Source organism: Lithobates pipiens, unplaced genomic scaffold (genome assembly GCF_037356315.1).
Source record: "Lithobates pipiens isolate NorthernLeopardFrog02 unplaced genomic scaffold, aLitPip1_a1.2 Scaffold_23, whole genome shotgun sequence".
NCBI classification, from domain to species: domain Eukaryota; kingdom Metazoa; phylum Chordata; class Amphibia; order Anura; family Ranidae; genus Lithobates; species Lithobates pipiens.
In genome coordinates, this window is record NW_027507785.1 from 49,124,299 (window position 1) to 49,148,034 (window position 23,736).

General features: G+C 47.5%; 1 protein-coding gene across 1 annotated transcript in view; it reads right to left on the reverse strand.

Moving 5' to 3' along the window:
- ATP2B2 (ATPase plasma membrane Ca2+ transporting 2) overlaps positions 1-23,736 on the reverse strand; it is a gene marked incomplete in the record, with an annotated part of 240,335 nt that overhangs the window by 37,481 nt on the left and 179,118 nt on the right. The window contains 4 exon segments of the mRNA XM_077451567.1: positions 11,111-11,322; positions 11,399-11,612; positions 14,307-14,498; positions 22,103-22,209. Coding sequence (XP_077307693.1) covers positions 11,111-11,322; positions 11,399-11,612; positions 14,307-14,498; positions 22,103-22,209 — 725 coding nt within the window.

The following is a 23,736-nucleotide window of genomic DNA, read 5'->3' on the forward strand; positions in this document are numbered from 1 at the left end:
GTGATGACGTTATTTCGTTACGACGGGACTACGCTCAGGCTAGTATCCAATAGCTTTGGTGTAGGAATTTGATCTGAGCATGCGTGGCACTTTGTCCGATCGGAATTCTCTACATCAGATCATGTTGTCGGAAAATTTTATAGCCCAGCTCTAAAACTTTGTCGGTCGGATATTCCGACAGGAAACATTTTCTGTCCAGAATGCCCGACCGTGTGTACAAGGGCTTACACTGCCGGGATGTCCAATTGGTGCTGGGCAAATAGCAGCAACCACTAACAAGCCCAACGCTGACACTGGACAGAGGTCAAACCCCTGCCTGTTCGGTGAACTTGCCAACACAAACAGACAGAGGATACAAAAAAACAAACTTGAGGCCCAGGATCAAAAGTAAAATGGTCACCAATTTGAGAGGAATGACTTGATACAGAAGGGGGCATCAAACCATGGCTGGCAACCCTGATGGGGCTCCCTAGTGGCCCAGGGCCAGTCCGCCCCTGATCCTGCCTATCAATAACCTCAGAAAGTTACAGGTTAAGACCCCAAACACTCTATTATATTTTCTGCAGATTTTTGTCTTTAGATTTACCAAAACTATATAATATGGAGGTCAAACCTTAAGAGTTTCAATTTGTATGCAATGAGGCAGGCCCTTGGTCTACATGGTTTTGGTAAATCTGAAGACAAAAAAATCTGCAGAAAATCTAATAGTGTGTATAGGGACTAAGAATGCTCCTGCCAACAAGGCAGCAACATTTATGGAATAAGGGACAGGGATCTTATCAGAACAGAAAGAAATATTTGCCAGAGTGATTTCAAAACAGGGAAAAGTACTCCTTAAGCCCCATACACACTATCAGATTATCTGCTGAGTTTTTCCTTCAGATTTACCAAAACCATGTAGTAGAAGGGCCTGCCTGATTGCATACACATTGAAACTCCTAAGGTTTGTCCTCATATTACCGTATATACTCGAGTATAGGTCGATCCGAATATAAGCCCAGGCCCCTAATTCACCACAAACAAAATGGGAAAACGTATTGACTCGTGTATAAGCCGAGGGTGAGACATGCCTGTCCATCCCTGTGTGTCCGTCCATCCCTGTGTGTCCGTCCATCCCTGTGTGTCCGTCCATCCCTGTGTGTCCATCCTACCTGTGTCCTGTGCCTTTGTCCTTCTGCAGCCTGTGTCGATCTGCATGTAAAAACATGCCAGGATCGCCGCACCTCTTCTTGTCTGTGACAGACGGCGGCCATTCCACTGTTCAAAAGCCGCGCCTCCGTCTGTGATAGGCGGAACACTCAATTTCCCAGCAGTCAGTGTTCCGCCTATCACGGACATCCTCTCATCCTCGTCCGTAGTATGAGGATGAGCGGATGTCCGTGATAGGCGGACCACTGACTGCTGGGAAATTGAGTGTTCCGCCTATCACAGACAGGGAGGCGCGGCTTTTGAACTGTGGAATGGCCGCCGTCTGTCTGCTCGACACGCTGATCGGGTAGACAGACGGCGGTGACTCGAGTATAAGCCGAGGGGGGGCACTTTCAGCCTCAAAAAAAGGGCTGAAAATCTCGGCTTATACTCGAGTATATACGGTATATGGTTTTGGTAAATCTGAAGGAAAAACTCAGTAGAAAATCTGATAGTGTGTATGGGGGCTTTAGGTGTCTATGAATCAGCCAAGGAACAGAGTTCCAACCCCAAGGCGGACAGGTTACATGAAGTCATTGAGACAATACCTGTCAGCAGGGGCGGACTGACCATTCGGCCACTCGGGCACTGCCCGAGGGCCACTAGGGGGCCCCATCAGGGTTACCAGCCTCAGTAAAACCAGGGACAGTATGTAAAAATCTTTTTTTTTTTTTTTCATCTGTCTCTGAAATGTCCCTTACCGACATCCTTTTGGTCTAAAAATCCAGAGATTATAGCTGCCCCACCTCTCCAGTACCTTCTCAGCCAATAGAAACATGTCTGTGTATACTGTGTGTACATGTATGTGTATGTGTATACTGTGTGATTGTATACTGTGTGGCCCCATAATCTCTGATTGCCCGGGGGCCCCAGGAGTTGTTATTCCGCCCCTGCCTGTCAGAGGATACTAGTACCAAGAGATTAGTTTGTTCTGCAAAACCCGGGGAGACACACAGCGCCCTCCTCCAATGTCCTTCACTTGCAGCTCAGGGTCTGAGACACACCTGGGATAGTGGACCTCATATCCAGATCCAGAAGCAAAAAGTTGGAAAGAACTGGCCTCCACAGGACTGTCCTTAATCGGTACCATCCAAAACAGCAACCAAACTACCCCTCCTGCTGCAGGAAAGACTCTCATTCCTCTTCAATTGTGCAGATCTCAATTGTGCCATTCACGCGAAACAGCCCAAGAATGTACAGGAATTGGAGGCTTTTTGCCAAGAGGAATGGGCAGCTTTATCATCTGAGAAGATAAAGAGACTGATCTACAAATACCACAAAAGACTTCAAGCTGTCATTGATGGTAAAGGGGGCAATCAGGGCTCGAGTCCTGCGGGAACGCGTGGGAACGGCGTCCCTGCACTTTTTTCACAGCAGGAAGGCCGTTCCCTTTGCAGGACTAGAGCCGCCCGTGCCGAATGAGATGTATGCAGAGTAGCGCAGGAAGCGCCTGTCTGTAATAGGTTCTCTCTCTTGTCACTCAGCGTTGTTCGCTCCCCGGCGACCCCTCCCCTCTTCTCGTCTATCCCCATTGGCTTGTGACATTATCTGGGATAGACGAGAAGAGAGGAGGGGCCGCTGGGGAGGGAACAACGCTGAGTGACAAGAGAGAGAACCTATTACAGACAGGCGCTGCGTGATATGAGAGGGAGAACTTACTACAGACAGGCGCTTCCTGCGCTACGCTGCATACTGGCAAGTAAGATCCCCTCATGTGCCCTGTAATGTGCTCCCTGATGTGCCCCATGCCCTGAGTGCTATGTGCCCCATGCCCTAATGTGCCCCATGCCCTGATGTGCTATGTGCCCCATAATGTGCCCTGAAGTGCCCCATGCCCTGATGTGCTATGTGCCCCGTGCCCTGATGTACTATGTGCCCCATAATATGCCCTGATGTGCTATGTGCCCATAATGTGCCCCAATGTGCCCTGATGTGCTCTGTGCCCTGATGTGCCATGTGCCTTGATGTGCTATGTGCCCTAATGTGCCATGTGGCCTGATGTGCCCCATAATGTGCCCTGATGTGCCCCATGCCCTGATGTGCTATGTGCCCCATAATGTGCCCTGATGTGCCCCATAATGTGCCCTGATGTGCCATGTGCCCTAATGTGCCCCATGCCCTGATGGGCTATGTTCCCCATAATGTGCCCTGATGTGCTATGTGCCCCGAATGTGCCCCATGATGTGCCATAATGTGCCTTGATGTGCCCTGAGCTCTGACGTGCCCCATGCCCTGATGTGCTATGTGCCATGTGCCCCATGCCCTTATGTGCCCCGTGCCCTTATGTGCCCCATGCCCTGATGTGCTATGTGCCCCATAATGTGCCATAATGTGCTCCAATGTGCCATGTGCCCCGTGCCCTGATGTGCTATGTGGCCTGATGTGCCCCATGCCCTGAGGTGCCCCGTTCCCTGAAGTGCCCCAATGTCCAATTTTTTTTTTTTGGTGGGGGAGTGGATCTTGGGTGGGAGTTCCCACACTTTTTTCCCCAGGACTTGACCCCTGGGGGGCAATACACGGTACTAAGAACTGGGGTATGTAAACTTTTGATCAGGGTCATTTGGGTAGTTTCTGTTGCCATTATGATTTAAAAAGAGTAAACACAGTTTACTGATAATAAATGGCTTCAGCCAATCACCGACCACGAGTGAAAGAAAAGTCTTTGTGTTATCATTCATATTCTCAGAAAAATTGCCAAGAAGGTGTCAGCCTTCGTCTGACCATTGGATTACAGGCAGGCTGTGCTCCCAAATAGACTGCAAAGAGAAAAACTGACCATGCTAGATCAGATATGCTTCCAGGAAAGCAGGGGGACTGGCAGGATCGATTACCGGGTATTTCACACAAAAGAAGCAATTTAAATAAAAAAAGATGCATGATACAACAGACACACATCAGGAATAGCAACTGTTGGGGAAACAAATACTTTAAAATAACTAGAACATTAGCAAACTACAGTATATCGCACTTAAAGCGGGAGTCCACCGAGAGTCCGCCGTTTTTTTTTTTTTTTTAAAAGCCAGCAGCTACAAATACTGCAGCTGCTGACTTTTAAAATAATGACACTTACCCGCCCAGCGCGCCCCGCGATGTCGGCACCCAAAGCCGATCTCTCGATCGTCACTCGGGTGCTGCCGCCGCCATCTTGGGTATGGGAATCAGGAAGTGGAGCCTTTCGGCTTCATTTGCCGGTTCCCTACTGCGCATGCGCGAGTCGCGCTGCGCAATAAGGATGGTCTCCGCTGTCTCTGGGATCCGTGTGTTTCCCAGCAGGCAGTGAGGGGACCTTCGGAAAGGGGCGTAGCTTCTGGAGAATCTACGCCGGAAGTGGGTGCAGATACCTGTACTGTACAGGTACCTGCACCCCCCTCCCCCCTGAAAGGTGCCAATTGTGGCACCGGAGGGTTCCAATGAGCGGAAGGTCCCCTTTAGGGTATGTATGGCCCGCTTTGTGATTTTTAACTAGAGGTAAGCCTATAATGAGGCCTATAATAAGGCTTACCTGTAGGTAATATGAATATCTCCTAAACGTACGCGATGCATACTAGCACATTATGCCATTAACTTTCAGGTTTTTTTCTTTGGGGGGGGGGGGGGGGTGTTTTTCTCCAGGGTTTACTACCGCTTTAATACAATTAAAAATAAAATGACTAAACGTTCGAACAGATATAGATTTAATTTACAGGCATATGTTAAACACCAAAATCTATCTAGACATTTCTCCAAATGCTGTCAAAACGATTTTCTATAACAATAACCTCTGATCAACACATTCCAGACTCCAATCAATAGAACAGATTCAGTAGATTATGTAACGCCGAGACAACACGTATTGGGCACTCTCTTCCACAATAAAAAAAAGGAAATATACACGTTTTCCACCACCAGGGGGCATTAAAGAATCATAGGAAGACAGAGTCTGATTGGCAGATTTACACGGCACAATGTTTAGTCTATTACTGTAAAGAAACATTACCACTACAAAATATAAAAGAGGTAAACGCCTGTTGTTTACCGCCAATATGTAATCATTTATTCAATTCAATTTGCAGGTAGCAACCGAGGAACAGTACTGACAGACAAGAACAAATTTTAGGAACTGCAACCATTTTGATACACAGTCCCCCCCCCCCATTTTCAGGGGCTCAAATGTAATTGGACATTGAATATAATCATAAATAAAATGTTAATTTTTAATATTTTGTTGAGAATCCTCTACTGGCAATGACTGTCTGAAGCCTAGATCCACGGGCGTGCGCACAGTGTGTGTCGGGTGTGCCTGGGCACACCCTAATCACCCCATGCAGGGCTGATTACCCCTGCTTCCTGGTGCCTTGACCTGCACTAGCCTGCCTGTTACAGTTAGTTTGATTTATTGGTTGTGCCTTAATTAAAGTGCTGTGTTTAAGTGCCCTGTACATAAAGAGGAAATGTACCTGGACGGAGATAGACAATATCAGTCTGTGCCCCCCCCCCCCCCCCTCGTCTGTAGCTTCTCCATAATCTGATATAAACCTATTCTGAGATGGGACGGAAGAGTGCTTGTCAATAAATCAATTAGTAGCTCATAAGAGGCACAAGGTTTGCGAGGAGAACATTTTTCCCATTAGGACAGACTGTAAGGCAGGCCAGCATCATAAATATAAGATCAGATCTATAATCAAGCAAAGCAAATCAATATCAGTAATGCAGAAAAGTTTAACAATTGTTTAAAGTGACACTAAATATCCCTATACTCCAAATTTAATCCATACACATCTACTACCTAATGGCCCTGTAATCTATTTTTCATGAAATCATTTCTTACTTTGTTTTTCTGCTTTCCTTGTAATGCAGTGAACGTTGGTTTGGAGTTCTAGTTAGGAGAACAAACATAGTCACCCTCTAACAAGAAGTCAGATCACAGCAGCAAAAAAAAGTGGAGATGTGGAGGAGACTAAGCCCTTGTACACACGGGCGGACTTTCCGACGGAAAATGTCCGATTGGACCGCGTTGTCGGATAATCCGACTGTGTGTGGTCTCCATCGGACTGTTTCGGTCGGAATATCCGACGGACCAAGTTTTCCAGCTGGGCTATAAAACTTTCCGACAACATGATCCCATCGGACTTTGTCCGATCATGTGTAGAGAATTCCGATCGGACAAAGTGCCACGCATGCTCAGATCAAATTCCTACACCAAAGCTATTGGCTACTAGCCTGAACGTAGTCCCGTCCTAACGAAATAACGTCCTCACGTTACGAACGATCGGATTTTCCGACAACTTCGTCCGACCGTGTGTATGCAACAGTTTCGGACAAGATCCGACGGACAGAATCCGTCGGATTTGGTTGTCGGAATCTCCGACCGTGTGTACAAGGGCTAAGAATTCCAACCAAGCCCCAGGTACTGGTTATAATAATAAAAGTTCTAACACTCCAGCGCTCAAACAGTTGTATATCCCATGGTGTCTCAACCCATATTGCTCCATCCGATGCTGCCCTCCTCAGATGGGGAATCTCTAAATATTCACAAATTTTGTCCGACCATGTGTATGCAACAGTTTCGGACAAATTTGGTTGTCGGAATGTCCGACCGTGTGTACAAGGGCTTAGAGAAATTCCCCACACACACGTTCCTGAACAATTGATATTTCGTGATATTGGGCGCTGTAATGACCGTAGACTGGAAACCATAGAGCAGTGATGGCGAACCTTGGCACTCCAGGTGTTTTGGAACTACATTTCCCATGATGCTCATGCACTCTGCAGTGTAGCCAAGCATCATGGGAAATGTAGTTCCAAAACACCTGGGGTGCCAAGGTTCGCCATCACTGCCATAGAGAATCCAAGAAGAAATGTCATCAGCACACCAAGGATTCCTCAAAAAGGGTCAAAAGCTTTAATTTTGTGGCCCCCTGGTAAACATGAGGCAAGGTTTCAGATCCGCGCAGGGTCCCTTCGTCAGATAAGTGGTGTGCTGATGACATTTCTTTACTTAGAGAAAGCAACAGAAGGATAGAGGAAGAACCAGTGGGTTGAGGAGAACCCATTGGGGTAGGGAACAGCCAGTGGCACAGAGAGGTGGAGTGTGGGCAGCTGAAGAGAGTGCCAGAGGCAAAGTACTGGCCTGTAAACCTAAAGGGGCTCTCTCTACACCTGGATGCTTGAAGGGCAATGTTCCCAAATACCCAGGATTAGCAACTGTCTCCCCACCAGCATAAGTGAAGGGTGTACCTTCATGCTAAAAAAAATTCTGATGGCAGACGTAGAACCAGACTTAGAGGGTGTGGCTCAGTCTTCCTTAGATGTCTTATGCTGAGCCATGCGAATGTTCTGAATCTCCAGTGATATCCTGAAAAAGGATGTCCAGAGAGGACCGGATCGAGAATGAATCCAAGAGGAATGTAGAGGAGGGCCGGACATGACAGTGTGTCGAGTGACACACTAGGGGGTGGTGTTTAAAGAAAATGTAGGCGGAATGGAGGAGGGGGAGCGGCCATTTAAAAGGGGGCGGAGGCACGAGCGGGCAGTCGGGAAGAGAGAATGCACGAGGAGGCAGTTTTTCCCACCCACCCTCCATAGTTGGTTATGGTTTAGTTTTGAATGTTTTAATGGTTTTCTTGTCATTTCAGGTTGGAATATGGTGGGTCGTCACAACAGCTGGTGGGTTGGCGGTATTTATTGTTGGTCAGTGACGGTAGCATTAAAAGAGGTGGTTAAGTAGGTGGGGGGCTCATCGGGAGATGGCCCCTCCGGTGTGTACATCAAAAGTTTTGATGATAATGGTGTTGTTGCACTGCGGGAAAGGTGGTTGTCTCTGAGCGGTAAAGCTGGAGGCCAGTAAGGTTGTGGTAAAGGTCCCGCAGTGCCCCCCGGTGTGTATACAGATATGTATACTTGGAAAAAGTAGCTCCGTCACTGACCAACAAAATTGGGTAAAACATGTTGTTTCTCATATGTTGTTTCCACATGTTGTGGAAAATGTTTATTATATTAAAATTTAATTTTGGAGTTTTATTTTGTTTGGTTTAATAAAGGCTGTTGTGGCCATTTTACTCCACAAAAAGAATGGTGTGGTCTCTTAATAAAAGGGGGTAAAAGGTTGGGAGTAAAAGGGTCTGTTACAACAGAGTGGGTCTTATCTGGGCTACACTAGTCATGGTTAAGTCCAAAGACCATGCTAGTCAGGTGCTCCTTGGATATGGCATTTGAGTCTCATAACCTTAACCGGAGTGCTTGACTTATTTGGATGGACAACAGAACCATACAGGACACAAGCTTAGATGTTTCTAGCAAGCCATCACAAACAAAACATATGGCTCCAGACATCTGCTCCACACACTACTAAGGGGTCTACCGCAGCAGTGTAGAGATCTCTTTTGAGGGAATATAAACTATTCTGTCACAGTCTGACAAACTAGGATCACAGCCAGGACAGGGCGAAGGGCAGAGCCCACCAGTAAGAACTCAAAGTTAGGAAATATTTCCCTGCTGGTCAATAGAATACTCAAAGTTAATGCCATCCACTGGCTTAGTGGTTTCCCTGTTAAGGTTGGTCACTAGAAGATGTACAGTGGGTACAGACCACCATTTACTAAATTCCCTCAGTTTCAACACATGCTTAGATGGGGTATCGAAGCCTTCAGTGTGCTTAGAGTCCACATAGAGCAGGGGGGGGGCCAACCAGTGGCCCGGGGGCCACATGTGGCCCACGGAGCCCTCTGATGTGGCCCGCGACCTCCTGCTCTGGAATGGTGGGTTAGCAAGACCAGATCGGAGGTTGCTGACCCGTCATACCACAGCATCGGTGTTGTGAATGAAGCTGGTGTTAAAGGAAGAAAATGGCTGCAGAGCAGAGCCCCATAAGCCGATGTAGGTCCAAGAAACATCTCCTAAACCTACACGGTTTAGGAGATTTTTGCCGAAAGACAGGCACCGCTGTCTATGGCGCAGGCGCACTGAGCGTGCTGCCGTCAACGGCGATATGCCGCCCGCGGGAGTGATGTCATCACGGCTTTGCCGAATGACAGCGGCAGAGCAGCGAGACCCACCGAGAAGATGGATGCGCCGGACTACAGGGGACAGCGGTGACTTCACTGGCTCTTGTGTCAGGTAAGTGACACATAATGGACTACTATGCGATGCATAGTGGTCCATTATGCTTTACCTTTGCAGGGAATGAAAGAGGAAGTAAACTCATCAGGGTTTACTTCCTCTTTCAGTTACAAATGCAGATTCTCTGGATGACTAGGGAGTGTCAGGCTATGCAATTTGTTCCTCCAAAGGTGGCGGAACTCGGTGTTTCTGCCACACTGGGTGGGCAATTTCCTGGTTAACTGGGTTCTGGGAGAGAGGGCATCTCTCCATGCCTGGTAAAGCTCCTATACCCCAACTTGCATAGATGGACTGAACATACAATTCTTGGTTGTTTTAGAATGTTTTAGTCTTGCTTTTGCTGTTTTAGTTCTTGTTGTTTTGTGTCTCTGAGCCCGGGTATGCCCAAGAGGCTCTGTTTTGTAATCTACACTTAAAAACTGTTGGTTACTGTGACCGGTTGCAGTGGGACCCTTCCCTTTGTGTCGGGATACAGACATGTTGCGACCATGTGCCGGTGATCCAACTAGCTCAGTTTAGGAGGTAAAGCCTCAGGTACTCACAAACACAGACAGTTGTTAGCTAAAGAGGGTCTGAAGGCCAAAGCTAACCAAGGTCACTGTAGGCCGGCAGTAGCAATGGGCTGGAAAGCAGGGTTCCATGTGGCTCTTAGCAAAATGGTTAGACTTTTCCCAGCAGAGCTGAAGAACGGATGTCCATCCTTCTAGAACACTAGCAAAAAACTGAGGCATGCTGGGAATAGGGAGATTTACCTTGAGCTGGCCACTTTTGGTTCACCATTGTCCAATTCTCCTAAAGGCGACACCATAACCCAAGAGTATATGACTTTCAATAGAAGAGTTCCGAGAGCCCACCCACAACCTAGGACACAGGTATGACCTGCTCAAGTATATAGCCTTATATACTATAGATAGTTTTAAGTATATCATCTTATTCCCCTTGGCAAGTTGTCTCCAAAGTGTGGCCCGGGGACCAGATGTGGCCATGTGTTTGCTTTTCTCTGGGGCACTATTTTCATTCACCAATACCAACAATGGGGCAAAATTCCCCCCCACTGACACTAATGAAGGGGCAGAATTTCTTAAAATGACACCAACAATGGGGCACTATTCCTCCCAATGACACCAATAATGGGGCACAACGACACCAATGATGGGACATCCAGACACAAGTAAAGGCGCAAAAGACCCAGAACCATTATTATCCCAATAGCAACATAGTCTGTCATGGGATACACAGTCTATATTAGTCCATGTAGGTAGTCAGTAGCATATGGGGAATAGGAAGTCAAGAGCACTCAAGCCTGCCATCATATGGGAACAGAAACCAAGTTCCAAAAGTACTGCAAGAGACAAGGAGAGAGGCGCCTCTGAGTGTAGACGTTAAGAACTTTTAATGGTACATAACATTTAAGTAGTAAGTATAGACATGTGGGTCCCAACAAGGGTGAGTCCTGGTGATGGCAGTCCAGCCAGAATCCGCGTGCCGTGTTTACAAACACACAGATCTCTGTGCTGTGATTGGCCTCAGCTGATCAGCGGGTATACAGCCAAAATCATTGGCCGTAACCTGCTGACAAACTAGTGTCCAACCGCACATAGGGTGATTGGCCACAGCTGATCAGCAGGTGCACAGCCAAAATAATTGGCTTTAACCTGCTGAAAAATTAGTGTCCAATCACAGCGCAAATCAGCAGGGGTCGCACGCACGTGCGCCTCTAAACCAGGAAGTTCACCAAGGAAGTACTGCTATCAACTGGTTAAATCATCATTAGATGTATTGTAAAGGCCTTGCCATTGTCAGCCAATGTGTATATCAGTATTACCTGGATTCCAAAGGTGCCGACTACAATTGTGCAGAAAATTGGATTTCTGAAGATGCCGTCAAACACGTTGCGCTCTCCGTGGATCTTTCGGGCATTGATTTCATTGAAGAGTTGCATCATTACGAATGTGTTGAAGATGATGGTGTAATGTTCAGATGGAGGAGAGTGCAGGGGGGCATTCCTTCCACTATCGATGTTAAAGATTCCTTCTCCTGCAAACACAAGGTGTGTTAGGGCCTTATGTTGGAGCACAGAAAACAGCGCCGTCGGCTATGTAAGCAATCTTACCAGCAAAAAGCAGCGTGAAGATCAGAGTCAGCTGGTACACGGCGTGCCCCAAAATATTTTTCATCATTGTCTGTGATATGAGAGGCTTGTTCCTTCCATATGGTTTACGCAGCAAAAGTGACTCTGTTGGTGGTTCGGTCGCCAACGCAAGAGAAGCAAATGTGTCCATGATTAGGTTTACCCACAACATCTGCACAGCCTTCAGTGGAGAGTCCTGAAATGAGAAATAACATGCAAAATAATATCTCTTGTGATACAACCCGTTTTTCGGTAGCGTTGTGTGCCAATAGGTCTCGTTGGTGTATGAGAATTTGGTGTTTACCATAAAGGATAGACCCATTGTAGAACTACATTAACCCCCCCCCCATGATGACATCAGAGATTATTGTACAGCATATAATATCTGATCAAACTGCAGTGAGGACATTAACCACTTAACCTCCGGAAGGTTTTAGCCTCAAAATGACCAGGCCACTTTTTCCTATTCAGCACTGCGCTACTTTAACCGCTTCAGCCCCGGAAGATTTTACCCCCTTCCTGACCAGAGCACTTTGTGCGATTCGGCACTGCGCCGCTTTAAAGAGGAAGTAAACCCTGATGAGTTTACTTCCTCTTTCATTCCCTGCAAAGGTAAAGCATAATGGACTACTGTGCATCAAATAGTAGTCCATTATGTGTCACTTACCTGACACAGGAGCCAGCGAAGTCACCGCTGTCTCCTGTAGTCCGGAGCATCCATCTTCTCGGTGGGTCTCGCAGCTCTGCCGCTGTCATTCGGCGAAGCCGCGATGACGTCACTCCCGCGCATACGCACGGGAGCCGACACGCGCGGCATCTCCGTCGTTGACGGTGTCGCGCTCAGTGCGCATGCGCCGTAGACAGTGGTGCCCGTCTTCGGGCAAATATCTCCTAAACCATGTAGGTTTAGGAGATATTTCTTGGACCTACAGGTAAGCCTTAATCTAGGCTTACCTGTAGGTCAAAGTGTGTTGTAAGGGTTTACAACCACTTTAACTTACAATTGCGCCGTCCTGTGACGTTGCACCCAAACAAAACTGACATCCTCCCCCCCCCCCCCCCCCACACACACAAAATAGAGCTTTCTTTTGGTGGTATTTGATCACCTCTGCGGTTTTTACTTTTTACGCTTTAACCACTTTCAGACCGGACCATTTTGCTGGCTTAAGACCAGACCACATTTTTGCAATTTGGCACTGAGCCGCTTTAACTGACGATTGCGCAGTCATGCGACGTGGCTCCCAAACAAAATTGACGTCCTTTTTTTTTTCCCCTACAAATAGAGCTTTCTTTTGGTGGTATTTGATCACCTCTGCGGTTTTTATTTTTTGCGCTATAAACAAAAAAAGAGAGACAATTTAAAAAGAAAAAAGCAATATTTTTTACTTTTTTGCTATAATAAATATCCCCCCCCCCCAAAAAAAAAAAAAAAAATATATATATATATATATATATATATATATATATATATATATATATATATATATATTGTCACTTATTTTGTTTCCTGGGTTTCAAACGCTTATGCCTTGTACACACGGTCGGACATTCCGATAACAAAATCCCCATTTTTTCAGATGGATTTTGTGCCAATCTTGTCTTGCATACACACGGTCGGACAAAGTTGTTGGAAAATCCGATCGTTCGGAAAGTGGTGACGTTCGTTGCGTACGACGGGACTACGTAGAGCAGGGATATGCAATTAGCAGACCTCCAGCTGTTGCAGAACTACAATTCCCATGAGGCATAGCAAGACTCTTAGCCCTTGTACACACGGTCGGACATTCCGACAACCAAATCCGTCGGATTTTGTCCGAAACTGTTGCATACACACGGTTGGACAAAGTTGTCGGAAAATCCGATCGTTCAGAACGTGATGACGTTATTTCGTTACGACGGGGCTACGTTCAGGCTAGTAGCCAATAGCTTTGGTGTAGGAATTTGATCTGAGCATGCGTGGCACTTTGTCCGATCGGAATTCTCTACACACAATCGGACAAGGTCCAAACGGATCATGTTGTCGGAAAGTTTTATAACCAAGCTGGAAAACTTGGTCCGTCGGATATTCCCGACGGAAACAGTCTGATGGAGCCCAACACAAGGTCGGATTATCCGACAACACGGTCCAATCGGACATTTTCCGTCTGAATGTCCGACCGTGTGTACAAGGGCTTAGAGCCACAAGCAGGACACCCAGAGGCGGAGGCATGATGGGACTTGTAGTTTAGCAACAGCTGGAGGTCCGCTAACTGCATATCCCTGACGTAGAGGCTAGTAGCCAATAGCTTTGGTCTCGTAATTTGATCTGAGCATGCGTGGCACTTTGTCCGTCGGAATTCTCTACGAATGATCGGAAAAAGTCAGATCAGATTTTGTTGTCGGAAAATTTTAGATCCAGCTCTCAAATTTTTTCCATTGGGATTTCCGATGGAAAAAGTCCGATAGAGCCCACACACAATTGGATTTTACAACAACATAAACCGATCGGACCTTTTCCGGCGGAAAATCCGCCCGTGTGTACAGGGCATAAGTCTATGACAAAATTGCAGTGCTGACATCTGATCATAGCCGGTTAGCTGATGGTCACTTGGAGTATGTTGCAGTATTGCGGTCCTCAGCAGCTCTGATGTTATATTAATCTCTGGTGTGTCACCTCTGCTCTCAGACTCCCTTTCAGTTACGATTTTAGAAACACCTTAAAAAATATCCCAGCGGAAAACTTTTCTTTTCTGTCTGCTTTTGTTTCTCCTTTAAATGTAGTTATTTTCATAAACCCTTTATTGGAACCTTCTGATGCCACACAGGCGTATCACGTATTGTCACTTGGACAGTGGGTAGAGAGATTGGCGTTTCCTAGAAGAAGTGACGAGAAGGGTCTTTTCCTCCTCACCTGGGTGATGCAGGCCCCGGTAAATGCCACGATCACAGCCACCACGTTGACAGTCAGCTGGAACTGCAGGAATTTGGAGATGCTGTCGTACACGTTTCGGCCCCACATCACAGCCTTTACTATGCTGCTGAAGTTGTCATCGGTAAGAATGATGTCAGAGGCTTCTTTAGCAACATCCGTGCCAGCAATCCCCTGGAAGATCATAAAAAGGGCAAAAAATACATTACGCAACTTTGCTGAAATAAAACATTTCACATGATTTTCTATTGAGGAGCAAAAGATGTCAGTATATTACAAGCCTTGTCCTCAGGGCCGCTGATAGGGCAGCACAACTGGCCCTGTTGTACCGGGCCCGACCAGCAGGGGGGCCCGGGCAGCCTTAACAGAAAACGAATTAATGTAATATTAAAAAAAAAAAACTCTTACAGCCACCATGACCGAACATCGACCCCCTCCCCCCGGCCACCTATCACGACCACTTCACACACAACCCAAAACAGTCCCGTCCCTGCACCCCCACCCCCCCCCCCCCCCAGGTGGCGGCAGGGAGAGGGACTATTTCTCCTATTTTGGATGGGGAAGAATGTCAGAATGTCTCTTCCGTGCCCGCTCCTCATGCTGGCTCAAGTCCCGGCCAGCGTGTACTCTGTAGTGTCTTCCCTGGTGCCACGAAGTGATTCCTCCCCCTCTGCTCTGTTCCTCACTCGGCCTGAGAGCAGTGAGGCGAGTGGCGGCGCCGGTGGGAGAAAAAAAAAAAGAAGCAGCTGGCATCTGAATCAGATAGTTTGTGGACACTCCAGTCCAGGCAGCAGGATCAGGGAGGAAGTGACTCCTGGGGCCCGTATAACAGGTGTGTGCTTGCTTGGGGGGATTCAAGATCTACTACTACTGCAGCAGCATCTATACATTACAGCATTGGTGGCATAGGTGGCACTGTCTCTGCAGGCAGCACATGCAGTATGGGCCATAACGCATGTGCTGCCTGCAGACAGTGCCACCCATGCCGCCAATGCCGTAATGTGCTGCAGACAGTTCTACCCATGATGCTACAGTATTGCCATAATGCATGTGCTGCCTGCTGAGACAGTGCCACCCATGCTGACAATTGCATTATGCCATTGGCGGCATGGGTGGCACTGTCTGCAGCACAATATGGCATGGGTGGCACTGTCGGCAGGCAGCACATGCGTTATGGCATTAGCGTAATGGGTGGCACTGTCTGCAGCATAATATGGCATTGGTGGCATGGGTGCCACTGTCTGCAGGTAGCACATACGTTATGGCCTATACCGCATGTGCTGCCTGCAGAGACAGTGTCACCCATGCCGCCAATTCCGTAATGTGCTGCAGAGACAGTTTCAAGGCGGGGTCTGGGGAGGGGCCACGGGTGGAGCCAGGGGTGGGGCTGAAGGAGGGACCAGGGGTGGAGCTAAAGGGGGCCCTGTCAGGTAGGCTGTACAGGGCCCCATGATTTCTATCAGCTGCCCTGCTTGGCCTAGACTTATAAGGGGGTAAGCTTAGGTATGATCCATGAACCAGACACCCAGTAATCAAATGTTTGCCTTTCATTTGTTGCCTACAATAAAAAAGAATTGTATATGAAAACTGGTTCCTTTGGGGAACAAAAGGATTTTTGAACTCACCATCATTTTTTTTTTTTCTTGGAGTCTAGACATAGCAAATTGCTCAGGTTACCTACAGGAAAATGGACACTTGCAAACAAAGAACTGAAGGCAAGCCCCAGAGAACCTCCTACTAGCAGCATGTCTCAATTTTGTAAAAACGCTTTACCAAGAGCATGATCAAAAAAAAGAGGAGTGGGACCCGCGTTCCTCACTGGACTCCATAGAAAGCATTTTACATGAGTACAAAAGTCCTATTTTTTCTCATCCATTGAGGAACACAAGACGTTGTAACCTTCAGGACGCCCAAAAGCAGTTCAACTGAGGGGTGAGCAACACAGCAAACGATTGCCTATAAGCTGATGGAATAGCAACAGATAACTTCTAAAAAAAAGCCTCCTAAAGGACCTTATGCCTAAAACTGGCATCCGTTGAGGTGGCAAAATCTACCTGCTAAGACATAGAGAACATCTGATCAGAAGTTCAGGTGGATGCCTTCCAAACAACCTTGGTGAACTAGAGTCAGACACAGGGCTGGACTGGGACAGAAATTTGGCCCTGGACTTCATCCAGACCGGCCCACTTACATTTTGAGTGTCCCATTACCAGCCCCCTTACATCAGAGTGTCCCATCAGTACCCCCTTACATCAGAGTGTCCCATCAGTACCCCCTTACATCAGAGTGTCCCATCAGTACCCCCTTACATCAGAGTGTCCCATCAGTACCCCCTTACATCAGAGTGTCCCATCAGTACCCCCTTACATCAGAGTGTCCCATAAGTACCCCCTTACATCAGAGTGTCCCATCAGTACCCCCTTACATCAGAGTGTCCCATGAGCAGCACCCTTACATCAGAGTGTCCCATCAGCACCCCCTTACATCAGAGTGTCCCATTACTAGCCCCCTTACATCAGAGTGTCCCATGAGCAGCACCCTTACATCAGAGTGTTCCATCAGCACCCCCTTACATCAGAGTGTCTCATTAGCAGCCCCCTTACATCAGAGTGTCCCATGAGCAGCCCCTTACATTAGAGTGTCCCATCAGCATCCCCTTACATCAGAGTGTCCCATGAGTAGCACCCTTACATCAGAGTGTCCCATCAGCACCCCCTTACATCAGAGTGTCCCATCAGCACCCCCTTACATCAGAGTGTCTCATTAGCAGCCCCCTTACATTAGAGTGGCCCACTAAGCCATCGGCCCACCGGGAAACTCCCTGTAGTCCCGATGGCCAGTACATGCCTGGTCAGACAGGGGGACAGAAGAGTGATGTCCTGGTTGAGGTGAAATGGAGAAACTACCTTAAGCAAGAAGGAAGTTGTAGGCCTCACCACCACCTTGTCTCTATGCAAAACCATAAAGGGTGATGGAAAAGGCCGTCAGTACAAAAAAACCCTTAAAGGTGATGGCAAATCACCATATACCGGTAAGTAAAAATAACTCTTTACAAAATAAAAGGAGGCAATACAGTTACAATACAATCCAATGCAAGATAGATCAGAGGGAATACCAGAGAGAACCACGATTGGATTCCATAGAGCTATAGGGTAAAGAACAGGGGTCCTATATTAGTGACTCCCTGTACAAAAGTCCTAATCAAGCAGTAAGATACTCTCGAAAACAGAATATAAATGCAGAAACCCAAGATAGTGCCGAGAGCCAAATCTTGGTCAAGGCGCAGCTGTTGGAAGAAAAGGCTACATCCCACAAAAAATTCTTAGGGGTGGAAGCCCCGAGACTCACAAGTGTGTGTAAAACTTACAGGAAGTAGGGATGAGCCGAACGACACCACCCCCCCCCCCCCCCCCGGTTCGGTTCGAACATTCAAAAAATTTGGGCAAACATGCGAACACCGTTAAAGTCTATGGGACACGAACATGAAAAATCAAAAGTGCTCATTTTAAAGGCGTATATGCAAGTTATTGCCATAGAAAGTGTTTGGGGACCTGGGTCCTGCCCCAGGGGACAAGTATCAATGCAAAGAAAAGTTTTAAAGTCCATGCAGATCAAACAGTTCTTAGACACTGGTTCTGCAGTCCGGCACGTCAACCAAAATAACTGTAGCACCCTCTACATGGGTAGGTGCTAGATTAGGATTTTTGGTGAGTGTAGGCAAATTTAGGCAGGCCTGTTTGTTTTGGTTTGTGTGGGCTGGGAGTGGCTCAGAGTAGCAGCTGGTGACTCACAAGCAGTGTCACTTAGACCGCCCTCTTTCTTCTAGAGGATTCTACAAGGAGAGGTGGAGCTGCCTGTGGTGTTCTAAGGAGCACTGACCAATCCCCAACCTGGATTAGCAGAGGGCATAAATACCTGAGGTCAGCCCAGCTGGGGAGGAGTTGTCGGGTGGAAGAACTGGAGATGGATTACTAGGCTGTCGGGGCTTTTGAGGGAGCTCCCCAGTCTGGGGGAGGGGGGGTGACATTGGGACTGGGGCTTGGGTGCAGGACAGAGCCCTTCAGGAAATTGTGAAGGTTCTGGAAAGGAGGCACAGTAGGAGCAAGAGAGGACAGCAGAAGCTAGAACTGCCAGGCAAGTCTTCAAGAGGGAACCACTGGTCACAGCCAGGAGGGCTGGTGAGTGACATGTGCAGTCAGGAGGACTGGGGAGGCACGCCTGAGAGGACTGAGAGGAAACAGTCAGAGCAGAGCCAGTAAAATATATTGCAATGTAATGGGCAGTGGAGTCGGGCAACTGCAGCAGGAGGGCTGGCAGGGCCTGAAGAGGACTTACTGGGAGCAGTAGCACATTGGTAGGACAGCTAGCACTAAAGACTTCCTATTTCTGCTATACTATAGAGGCCCGTGGTCCCTGCCTGCACAGGGCAATTGCTGAGGCCTAGCTAAGCCAGTATCAGGCCTAAACATGTGCTATCTGCTCCTGGGAGTTCAGGCTGCATTCACACCTGAGCGTAGCGTTTTCAAGCAGAAAATCGCGCAAATTTACAGCGATTTTGCTGCGTTGTTTGCTGCGTTTTTTACCACGATTCGCAACGTTTTTTTTACCGCGATTTGCTGCGATTTTGTGCAGGGCAAAAGGTCACCAATGTTAAAAGAAGAAAAACGCCCAAATCTACTCGATTCGAGCGACAAAAAAGGGTCCGGAACTTGTTTGAGCTTCAGGCGTTCGGCTTCAGGCGACATGTAGTGGAGATGTGAACCATCTCCATTGAGAATAATAGATTTTTTTCCCCTCTAGCTTTTTGTAGCTTCAGGCTTCAAGCTACAAAACGCTCAGGTGTGAATGGGGTCTAACATTTGTGCAGGAGGAAGAGAGAGCCATAGTCTGCAAGCAAGAGTTGTGCAGGAGAAGTCTGGAGTAGTGCCACGTACAGAGAGTGTACATGGTTCTGTCCCAATTGATTGTTCTAAAATTCCACTGGGCATCCCATAGATTCCTTTACCCATCCAAGTTCTATTCCCTCAATAAAAACAACAAAAACAAACACATGGATTTTTCATTGCCTTGGAGTGACTGAGGATTGAATGCCGGGCTGGGTGGGGTGCCAGGTGGACCACAAGACTTAGCAGCGCCTACGGCGGTACAGCTACATAACTTATGCCTGTATACAGACAGGAGACATTTGAGGGATAAGCCAGGAAGTGTTCACCAGACTTTTAAAACTGAAACTTTAAGCTACACCCATTGGCTTCATGAATTCTATGACCAAGGGATCCAATGCAGCAGTGGTATAATCTCTTTTGACCAGTCAGCCAAACCAACCAGTCCTCCCTGCAGTCAATGAACCTGGGAGCGATGTGTATTACATCAATGCCCGGGTTCTCTCATCTCTGCCCAGAGACACCTACTATGCCAATCCCAGGCCTGCAGTCCAGGCGTAGATACATGGCAGGGTGAGAGGACCTGACACCAGCAATATGCTACCACATAGCTAGTCTATTGACCACGTGGTGGTAAGGCTTCAGATACTCAGGATAACCGAAGGTGACCAAAGTCACTTTTAGGTAGGCAGTAGAAATGGATCAAGGATCAAAGTTCTACATGGCTCTTTGCAAGCAGGATCAGCAGCAGGAAGATGCTTCCTCGACGCCTAATGACGATTGTGCACGTGACACTCCTCGTGGTAGAGGACATCTGCATTCAGTCCCACAGCAATCACCCCTTCTGCAGAGGAAATCAGCAGGAAACGTGAAATTTTTAAAGATGCTCAGCGACCTAGTACTCACCTAGATGACTGCAACATCAATCTGATGCTGCAGCTGTCCCCTGCTGGCACTTCACTGAGAACTGAGCAATCAAAGTCTACTGATCATTCAGCTCTTGGTCTCCAGTGAGCAGAGAGTGGTAACGTTCAGTTACTGGCTCTCTGCTGTGCCCCTCCAGCGTTCACTGGCGCGCCGGGATGTGCAGGAGGCGGGAAGCGGCTGGTTCAGGCTCTCAGCAGCCTGCTGAGAGCCTGAGCCAACTGCCAGTCAGGCATCTGGGCAGATCCCAGTATTATTGTCAGGATCCCTGGTCTGGCTCTGTGGCGCTAGCCAACAGTGGGCTTTAGCCCGCTGTCGGCTGAATCTGGGACACAGGAGTGGAGAACTAAGACATGTACGCAGCCGAATAGCAGAGTAGGCGTAGGACATACATGACAGGGTGTAAGTAGCTTACGATAACAAGGGGTTAAGAAAGGAAGAAAAAGAAGTTTAGGTCTTACCGGATTGGTAGCCGGGGCAGTAGGGGAGGAGTGTAGTTGGTGTCCAAGGAAGGGTCGAGCAAAGGTCAGCAGTTTGGGAAGGAGAAGAGAGGTGAGAAGTTCCGGCCCGCCCGCCCTATGGTTTTTGATGGTACATAAGGGTAGTGGTTATGGGTGGTAAGCGGCGTTGTGGTCTTTGACGACAAGGAATAAAATTTAGGAGGTATTGGTTAAATGGTGGGACCCATTTCAGGTGTGGAGTCCTCCCGGTGGTCTGGTTGAAGTATAGACTACCGGGTAACAAAATTTGGTGGGGTCTGTGGTCAGTTAGTGGTCCCCGAGGCAATTTCTGGCGGCTGGGGACAGATACTAACTTAAAGGTATTACAGACCAAAAAAGTTTGAAGATGGGGGTCGTCAGGGACCAGCAACAAAAGGTATTGGGATTGGAGCTGGAAAGGTTTTGTTGTAAATAAAGTTTTTGGTTTTATTTAGTTTTTTTGTTATTTATTGTTAAAGCGGTTCTTCACCCTAAGGGGAAGTTCTGCTAATCTGATCCCTCCCCCCCTCCGGTACCACAATCGGCACCTTTCAGGGGGGAGGGGGGTGCAGTTACCTGGATAATCCAGGTAACTGCACCCACTTCCGGCCAGACCGCCGCAGACCCCCGCAGACGCCCCCCCCCCCCCACACAGTTCCCAGAGACACAGCGGGGGACCATAAGAGACGCGCATCGCGACTCGTGCATGCGCAGTAGGGAACCGTGGAGTGAAGCTGTAATGCTTCACTTCCCGATTCCCTGACAGAGGATGGCGGCGGGGGCATCAGCGAGACGAGCGATCGCTCGTCATCTGCCGCCGACATCGCTGGACCCTGGGATAAGTGTCCATTTATTAAAAGTCAGCAGCTGCAATATTAGTAGCTGCTGGCTTTTAATACTTTTATTTTAGGTGCAGAACCGCTTTAATAAAAGGCCGAAGAGGCCATTTACATCCAGCAGGTGTCAGTGTCATTATTAATAAGTCAGTAAAACATGTTTGTTTGGGGTAGTAAGGTATCTGACTGCCCTAGTCATGTGCTCTCTTGTGATTCCCCAGGAGAAAAATGGCCAAAAAAAAAAGCTTTTTACACAAACGGAGGCAATGCCAGCAGCTGTGGACCTCGAAAGCTCTCCACGGCTAGCTTTTACCAGAACAGGCTCTGTAAAGCACCCTACACGGGACCGATTGTCGGAAAAGGCCAGCTTCATGCTAACCATAAAGCATCCAACCCAGAAAGTTGTGGGCAAGGCAATCCAAAAGCCAGGCTATGGATGATCGCGCCAGATAGCTGCTATACGAAAAGTCAAAGGTTTCGCAGCAACGTAGAGAAAAGTCTTTGATTGAAGAAAAAAAATGTTCTGGAAAAAGAGTGCTAGTAAAATAGTAAAATACAAATACTTATTACAGACGTCTGATGAATGGGGGGGGTATTTGAGGGGTGTGAGATATTAAAATGTTTTCAAGCATATTAGAAATCAGGAGCGTTCTTACCATTGCAAATCCAACATCTGCTTTCTTTAAAGCAGGACCATCGTTGGTTCCATCTCCGGTTACTGCAACTACTTGCCTCTGCTCCACTTGTGTGCTGTCTATGATACCTACAACAGGAAGAGATCATCACTGCAATCTATATAAACTATATATTGGGTAGGATTGGTAAGGTATACACATTCATTGTTCTATACATATATTGGTATAAGATTGGTAAGGACATGTATCAATAAGGCCATCGTGGTTTTACCACTCTCTTCTGTATACATGTAAGTAAGGTCACAGTCTTACCTCCCACCTTGGTATACTGTATGCGTCAGTAAAGTCATGGTCTTACCTCTCCCCTCTTTTTATGTGTCAGTAAGTGTGTAATGTCTAATCTCTACACGTCAGTATGGTCCCGGGTTTTCTCCTATATGTATCAAAAAGGTCACGTCTCAAATCTATATGTCTGTAAGCTCACAGTCTTCCCTCTTATCTCTGTATACTGTAGGTGTCAGTAAAGTCACACTTTTACCTCTCATCTGTGTCAGTAAGGATGACAGCCTTAACTTTCACCTCTATATGTTCTCTTTATTGTCAAAAGTATTGGGGCGCCTGCCTTTACACGCACATGAACTTTGATGGCATCCCAGTCTTAGTCCGTAGGGTTTAATATTTATTTATTTATTCTTACAAAGTTTAGGAGATGTGTCTATGGGAATGTTTGACCATTCTTCCAGAAGCACATTTGTGAGGTCAGGCACTGATGTTGGAGGAGAAGGCCTGGCTCGCGGTCTCCGCTCTAATTCACCCCTAAGGTGTTCTATCGGGTCGAGGTGAAGGCCAGTCAAGTTCCTCCAACCCAAACTCGCTCATCCGTGTCTTTATGGACCTTGATTTGTGTCTGTATGGTGATGGTTTTACCCAGGGCCAGGCTGAGTTGTAGGCAGAAGTAGCAGCTGCCATGGGCACTTCAGCAGGAAGGGGTGCAATAATGGCAGGGTCTGCAACCTAGGGTTAGTTCACAGCTCAGGTAAGGGGGCTACGATTTGGCCTTTTTGCCTTGAGTATTAAAGGAAACTGTCCCAGCAGGCCTTTGTATATCTGTCAGTAAGGTCATGGTCTTACCTCTCACCTCTGTGTATGGGTCAATAAGGTTACGGTCTTACCTCATCGATTGTGTATGGGTCAATAAGGTCACGGTCTTACCTCATCGATTGTCTATGGGTCAATAAGGTCAAGGTCTTACCTCTCACCTCTGTGTATGGGTCAATAAGGTCAAGGTCTTACCTCTCACCTCTGTGTATGGGTCAATAAGGTCACGGTCTTACCTCCTCTCTGTGTATGGGTCAATAAGGTCAAGGTCTTACCTCTCACCTCTGTGTATCGGTCAATAAGGTCAAGGTCTTATCTCTCACCCATGTGCGTGGGCCAATGAGGTCATGGTCTTACCTCCTCTCTGTGTATGGGTCAATTATGTCACGGTCTTACCTCCTCTCTGTGTATGGGTCAATAATGTGACGGTCTTACCTCCTCTCTGTGTATGGGTCAATAAGGTCACGGTCTTACCTCCTCTCTGTGTATGGGTCAATAAGGTCACGGTCTTACCTCATCGATTGTCTATGGGTCAATAAGGTCACGGTCTTACCTCA